This window comes from Labeo rohita, chromosome 18, assembly GCF_022985175.1.
Source record: "Labeo rohita strain BAU-BD-2019 chromosome 18, IGBB_LRoh.1.0, whole genome shotgun sequence".
Taxonomy (NCBI): Eukaryota; Metazoa; Chordata; class Actinopteri; order Cypriniformes; family Cyprinidae; genus Labeo; species Labeo rohita.
The window spans coordinates 15,451,647-15,459,568 of record NC_066886.1 but is presented as its reverse complement, the minus strand read 5'-3'; the positions used below and the strand labels follow the sequence as shown (position 1 = coordinate 15,459,568).

General features: G+C 33.8%; 1 protein-coding gene across 1 annotated transcript; it reads right to left on the bottom strand.

The window, feature by feature from the left end:
* Positions 1-1,253: 1,253 nt before the first annotated feature.
* Positions 1,254-6,552, bottom strand: LOC127180371 (arrestin domain-containing protein 4). Its single transcript, XM_051134376.1, has 9 exons — positions 6,492-6,552; positions 5,983-6,231; positions 5,825-5,891; positions 5,565-5,712; positions 4,812-4,914; positions 3,155-3,411; positions 2,816-2,960; positions 2,521-2,672; positions 1,254-1,517 (listed from the first exon to the last, which is right to left on the bottom strand). The coding sequence occupies exons 1-9, from the start codon at positions 6,535-6,537 to the stop codon at positions 1,497-1,499; spliced, it is 1,188 nt and encodes a 395-aa protein (XP_050990333.1). The 5' UTR covers positions 6,538-6,552; the 3' UTR covers positions 1,254-1,496.
* Positions 6,553-7,922: the final 1,370 nt, after the last annotated feature.

Here is a 7,922-nt window from a genome sequence, read left to right as displayed (position 1 = left end):
TTTATACTGTATGTGTGTGCATTTATATATACATAAATGTACACAGTGCACACATATATAATATGTAAACAAAACCTTTATTTTGCACGCGATTAATCGTGATTTATTATTGCACAGCACTAATAGTAATATATATATATATATATATATATATATATATATATTTCTTGTTTTTTAAATGGTCAGGAGTTTATGGTTATTATTTATGTTTATGGTTATACATTTTTCTAACACTAAAAATAGCAAGACATTGTCATAAAAATCAAATGATCTTCAGATATACAAAAAATAAATAAATAAATAAAAATAAATAAATAATGTTTTTATTAAGTTCTAATGCTGTGCAAAAATAGTACAAACCAGTCAACCCTATATGGCTTTTGTTTTACAGTAAATCACCTATTTGTAGTGATATATTTTACCAGCTAGATATGATAAACCAAATTACACAAACATAAGTGCACCTGCAGTCTCAGAAAAAAAAGCTACAAAAGCCGTCAATGAGGTGGTTCAGTTTCAAAAAGTACTAACATGTACACTTTAGGTAGAAGATGCATGTTTAAGGTACTAAAAGGCACATTTTGTAATTGTTCTGTCCCAGTGACAGCTTTTTTAGCTTTTTTTTCTCCTGAGAATGCATATTGTGACAACCTAACCAGGACGCAAAACAACACCTAATATTATACGGTTTAGAGCATCAGTGTTATTATAATAATTTTCTTTAAGCCTTTACATTAGTATCATTTAGTCAGACTTTAGAAGTCTGGTCCACATTGCAGTTTATTCTGTTCTGTCAGTGTGAATTTGACTTTCGTTTTTATGTGCAGTTTATACTCCTCTTTAAGGGGATAGTTCACCCAAAAAAATAAAATTCTGTCATTAATTACTTATCCTCATGTTGTTCTAATCCAGTAAGACCTTCACTCATCTTCAGAACACAAATTAAGATATTTTTGATGAAATCTGACAGCTTTCTTACCCTGCATAAACAACAATGCAACACATTCAAGGACACATACTTTTTGTAAGCAAAGAAAACAAAAAGTATTCTTGGAGCTTCATACAGTTACGGTTGAACCACTGATGTCACATGGACTAATTTTACTACCTTTTCTGGGCCTTAAATGTGTCGTTTGCATGGCTGTCTATGCTGGCTCAGAAGCTCTCGATTTTCATCAAAAATATCTTCATTTGTGTTTTGAAGATGAACGAAGACCTTACGGGTTTGGAACATCATGAGGGTGAGTAATTAATGACAGAATTTTCATTTTTGTGTGAACTATAAACAATTGGCATCACAATAACAGAAAAAAGTACAGAAAAACAGCAAAAGTGCAAAGTGTACAAAACTTGTGAGAAGTCAGTAGTCTGCTTTCAGAACTTTGGCATGATTTCATGATCAAAACAAATATTTTACCAGCAATCCATAAACAATGAAAAAAAAGAAGGCAGAAGGTGGTTCTTTGGTCTCCCCCACAAGAAACTTGGCTAAAAGCTTACTGTTCACTTGGGTAAATCTGCAATGTAAAAAGACACAATAATATGACATTCTACATAGATGTCGACCGATATTGGATTTTACAGATACTGATAACTAGGTTGGACCACACTGGCCTATGCCGATTAATCGATCGATAGTTTTTAAAATGGATACTGAACGGAAAAAAAATAGTGCTATACTATTTAAAAAAAAAAAAAGAGCCTACTGAACCATACTTTGTAAATGACTAAATATTAATATTAATTATATATTGATCATTGCAGTTGCAAAGGCAACTAAAATTTTAACAATATATTAGTAAATGCTAAAATTAACACACTCTAACAAGGAACAATACTTCTATTCTACAGCTTTTATCAATCTTAATGTTACAAATGGACTCGTATTGTAAAGTGTTACCATTACATCAACAATCAAGCTGAAGATGGCCATCTTTAAATATCTACACAAAGGCCGCAGTATTGACATTGCATACATATGGATATTGTGTACTTTAATTTAACAATTTAACTGCTTCTATTCTAGAACATTTGTGGTTATCTAATCAAAATATAAAAATATGTTAGTTATACAATGGGCAAGTGCAGCACCGCGTCTAGAAGAACTCGCAGCTATCCGGTATCACACACACTGGGCGCGTCGCGTTCAATTCAAGCGGCGGTCTACAAGACTTTATTTGATCACCAAACGGGCAAAAGTATACTGCTGTCCTTTTTCCACTAATGCAGCATCTAGTCAACAAATTCATCACTTAGTAATGACATGAAAACATGCACTATAGTATACTGTACACACCATTTCCTTGTCTATAGGGACTTTGCTGTATAATGACGACCTTCTCAGCCGCTCCAGCAAAGGACCCAACCCGGAAAAAACTATCGGCATGGATTTTGCCAATAACCGATAGTTCTGCCAATCAACTATCGGTGCCGATTAATCGGCAAAACCGATACATCGGTCGACCTCTAATTCTACATATGGTGTAAGAAGAAGAAACGAAGGATGAAGAAACAACCAACCTCTGAATAAGAAGGAGGCGGCTGGAGGTGGAACTGCTGAATGCAAGCAAATGCTGAGGAATCTAGCAGCCAGTCTGGTAGTGATTGGCAGGTTGAAGTCCTGTGCTCCTCAAACTGTTCTTCTGACATAATCTCTGCATAGCTGGGAGGGGCTGTCAGGAAATATTACCATTAAAATCGAAGATGAAAATAAGTATATACATAACACTGCATGCAGCAATCATAATCTTTATTTATTTATTTATATGACATAAAATGGCTGCATTCACGGCATCATTAAATTTGCACAAACCACCTTCAGCTATGTCTGGAAGGGTAAATGTGGGATATAGCAAGCTCATGTTCACAATGGAACAACTGATCATGCCAAGACCACTGGTACCGATCACCACTGGAAGCTGCACTTCGAGATTTTTGGCACCTGGTATCTGAACAATAACCTTGAGCAAAGAAACAAACATTCACATAAGTTTTATATATGTTAGCTAGTAGAGGTTACGCAAAAGATTGGAATGGTTCTATAAATGAAAGCAGTACACAAGTATACAATGTTTACTAAAAAATAAAGCCTTGTGGCATTATGGATAATAAAAAAAGAAGTTCTTTAAATAAACATCATAAAATTTTTACTCACTGCAAGTACGTACTCCACTCTCAGGATGTCTGAATTCAGAATGGAGGGAGAAACTGGAGGAATCGTTAGTGTGTTTCCATTCCACCTACTGGAAGTGTCAGGTGGCACAACATTTCCTCTGGCACTGACAACCACCTGTTTTATGCATTTTGTTTTACCCTTGGCTGTATAAGTCTGTATCTGGTATAACACTGATTTTGGCACAACCAGGCGAGATGAGCGGTTCACAATCAGAGCATTGACTGGGACTGATTCTCCTGGAGAAGAGATGAAAAATAGTGTGTCAAGATAAAAAGCAAATTATTTCAAATAACATACTTTTACTTTTGCAGCAGATATTTTTTTACCCAGATTTTAAACACCGTTTAAAAGTTTGGGGTTGGTTTTTATGTATTTGAAAATGCTCTGTTTTGAACGATCTCTGCTAAGCAAAGGTAGCATTTATTTGGATAAAATGCAGTACAAAACAAGGATATTATGAAATATAATAATAATTAAAAAAATTATTATTGTTAATTTATAATTATAAATTATGATATATAATTTATTCCTGCGACGGTAAAGCTCAATTTTCAGCAGCCATTGCTCACATCTTTCAGAAATCAGTGTTGCTTCTTTTTTTGAGGAAACTGTGATACTTTTAAGTTTAAAAGAACAGCATTTATTGAGCTAGACATTTTTGTAACATACACTACCAGTCAACATTTTTGTACAGTCATTTTTTTTTTATTTATTTGATCCAAAATACAGTAAAAGCAGTAATATAATGATTTTTTTTTACTATTTAAAATAACTGCTTTCTAGTTGAATATTTTTAAAATGTTATTTATTCCTGTGATCAAAGGTAAAATTTTCAGCATCATTACTCCTCTCACTTTCAATCATTCTAATATGCTGATTTGCTATAAAAAACAAAAAACAAAACATTTATTATTATTACTACTACCCATATTTAAAACAGTTGAGTACATTTTATCAGGATTCTTTAATAAATAGAAAGATCCAAAAATCAGCATTTATCTGAAATAAAAAGCTTTTGTAACATTATACACTATGCCATTTAAAAGCTCAGTATAATATTTTATTTTTTGTAAAGAAATGATAGAAATTAATACTTTAATTTAGCAAGGATGCTTTAAATTGATCAAAAGTGATGATAAAGACATGTATAATGTTATAAAAGATTTTCTTTTAGATTTTTCTTTCTACGCATCAAAGAAACCTGAAAAAAAATCAGCTGACTTAGTTGTTTTAACAATAGGTTAAAGATAAGAAATATGTGACTGGAGTAATGAAGCTAAAAATGTAGCTTTGAAATCACAGGAATAAATTATAATAAATTTACTGTTTTTGCTCTACTTTGGATCAAATAAATGCAGGCTGAGCAGAAGAGACTTCTTTAATAAACATAAAAAATCTTACTGTTCAAAAACTTCTGACTGGTAATGTAGTAGAAGTCTTTCCTGTCATGACACTTGTTGCATGCGTGCTAAATAAAAGTGTTAATTTATTTCTGTATTAATAACAATATTTTTAACATTTGAAGGGTATTTTAAGTTAACAAACATCTTAGAATATATAACAGTATTAAAAATATTCAAACACTGTCATCCAACACAGCCAGAAAGCTCATAAAAATACAATTATTTCCCCTTACCACTGCAATAACCTTGTCGGTTTAAGCTGACAGTCAGTGAGACAGGACCAGACGTAAAGATCCAGCAGCCAATCATCTTCTTACAGGTTTGTGACACTGGAGACTGTAATAGAAACTCTGACTCAGAGGTCAGGAGAAAATTCCCAAATGCAAACAACTTTGCTTTAGATTTTACATTGGACATCAAAATAATTTCAGCATTGTTTTTCCCTACGGCCACTGATTCCAGTTCAGAACAATTGCACATTCCGGCAGCGGAGAGCAACATTAATGTTCCAAGTACGTCTATTAGGTGTCAGCGGTGTAATGTTTTCAAATTCAACGCAGCTTCCTGTCAAGGTACAGTATTATATGACCTCCTCTATGAAACCTGTTGAGAGTTCATGATCACTACTACTCCCACCATTTACCATCACATCCCATCAAGTCATACACCATCTGGATCCTATGAGAAAACAGCATCAAACTGTTGAAAAATGTTCTATATGTGTATAGTTTGAATGGAGTCTGAACATTCTACACACACCATGTTGGCTTTGTCATGTGACCTACAGCATATGAGATAGTAAACTGAACTATTTTACTTTCAGAGGGGAATTCAGACATACTACTTATTTAATATACTCTTTTTCACTTACTATAGTAGGAAAGTAGGCATATTCAGATGCAGGGTTCAAGAAGGTAGCTTCCAGAAGTAAAACACGTGGAAATAAGTATGTGTGGGAAAACAGAAGGCGTATTTGACATACTCACCATTAATGTTGGCACACTGACATTAGTATGACTGATGACGCAAAGTTCTCTGCAAACACGTAGACTCTCATGGAAAGGCCTTTTTAAAACTGCCTGCACCATGTAGTAAACACGGCCATGTTTTCCAGAGAAAGTGGAAACCAAATGACTAGGAATCAACAAAAAAAAAGTCAGTGTTCTAATAACTTGATCTGAGTCCATTCTCATTCTCAGGATGGCCCTGTTTATTAACATGCTAAAAATCAAACATTTGCACTCACTTTTGAGGTAGTTGCAGGTCAAAAGGGATCTCATGTGTACCACTATCAAGGATGAGGTCTTGGGTACCTGGTCATAAATTAATAAATCAAACTGAATGCAGTCAATCACACTTCAGTCATCACAAGTCAAATATGTTTAGCGTATATTGCAAGCCTACCTGTTGTTGCAACAAGTGTCTTGGATAAAGAGAGACATTTCCTCTCTTCCGAACAGCCGGATCGTTTATGCATCCAACTCACCTGAGCATATCCCTTCAGTAATACTTCTATGCTTTTGACTGTGGTGGCTTCCGAGAGTTTGACAGAAATATGCCCAGACACTACTTCACCAGAGCAGTAACCTTCTCTCTGCCCATTGTCAAGAATCACATCCAGTGATTTTACTTCAGTATGTGTCATCTTGGTTTCTGGAGTGTAAATACAAGTACATTTCATGTTGTTTGTCTCATTTGCAATCATGAATCACACACACAAGTAAAACAGAAGGCTTATCTAAACTCGTGTCCAATATTTCTGACTCGCCTGCTGTTTAAGTGACACTTTGGTTTAAAAACAAATGACATCAAGTTACTATGTTTGCCAAAATCAACATAACTTTATGAAGATGCATCAACAATATCTAGCAATATTTAAAATACACTACATAAACAAACAAACATTATGTAACCTTCGGAGTTCTCTCTATGCTGCAAGCTGCAGCACTCTCCCTCCATGCAATATGTGACTTGCAAGCCACGCCCAGTGTTTATTTATATCGGCTGATTTACATGTATTTAAGGCACTATCCCCTCCTACCTGAATGTTAGTGTCAATCGATTTACTCAGCAGTAGAGGAACTGATAATATAAAAAAAATAAGGAAATAAAGGTTGGAGATAAAAAAAAGTAAAAAAAAAAAATATATATTATATATATATAAAATAAATTTAGATATAAAATATCTAATATTTTTTGCACCGAATCCTCTCAAAAACATGCATATGAGATGAGATTAGGCCAGCAGCACCGCGTATACTGTACTTTGTTTTGATTGGTCAGTTTCTGACTCTCAGCCAATCAGCTTGCTCGCTTTGGCGTTCATGGAACAAAACAAGTTCGCTAGGTCATAGATGAATCTGGAAACCTGTTGTGCTCTTCAGAGTCGTTCTTGACCTCTAGAAACGTGCAAAGAACTTTCCACAGGGGTAATGAAAGGTTTGTTATTGTGTTCCCATTTGTTTACAACACAAAAGTATATTCGTTTAGGTGCATTGTGTCGGTCCGTGCTTGTAATTGTATTCACGTCCACCACTCTCTGTGAAGGTATCCATCACAAATGAACAGAAGTCTCTGATATATGCGATTGTTTTTGGGCACTGGTTGCAATTACAATGAAGTACCATGGTATGTATCAGTAGGTATTACTAATATGGGCCATTCTACAGAAGTCAGAGTTGGAAATGTCTTTGGAATTTTTTTCCCCCCCCAAAAATGTGTATGTATGCAAATTGTAAAATATCCAGATTACAAATTTCTAGTAATTGTGTGTTGATTCTCATATTTTATTTCCTGAAAATTTTGGAATATTTGTCCTCTCCCCAAATGTGTTACTACCGAAACACAGTAATAAATAATTTAATTAAAAGGGTTATATTAACCTATTAAGAATTTGCTTATGTCTGCATTGTAAATATGTTTTTTTGCTATTTTATAAAAAGGAAAATCAATAGCAAATACATTTTAGCAATATTTTACATGTAATTTATGAGATTTGTTGTATTTTGAATTTAATTTTTCTTTGTAAAAGGCAAAAAGTTGATCTTACTGATTTTAAAATTAAGAATTCATTAATTTGAATATACAATGAACTAGAAACTATCATAAAATCTTAGTTGATATTGCAGTATAATTTATTTTTGACAAAACATGCCATGTTTCAGTAGAGACTGCACATTTTTGATAGTAACAGCAATGCTTTGGTAGCGACCACATCACATTACAGAATTTTGACTTGCATACTAAAACACTACTAAAACACACACACACACAAAAGTGCATAACTGTACTAAAATTTTGTTTATTTCCCCCAAATTTGAGGATTATGTGTTCCTTTTTGTTAA

Coding starts and splice junctions, on each gene's coding strand:
- LOC127180371 (XM_051134376.1), bottom strand. CDS start 6,537: ATGGAGGGAGAGTGCTGCAGCTTGCAGCATAGAGAGAACTCCGAAG. Junction 5,713..5,824: donor GACCTGCAACTACCTCAAAA/GTGAGTGCAAAT, acceptor GTTGATTCCTAG/TCATTTGGTTTCCACTTTCT. Junction 1,518..2,520: donor CGCCTCCTTCTTATTCAGAG/GTTGGTTGTTTC, acceptor TTTACATTGCAG/ATTTACCCAAGTGAACAGTA.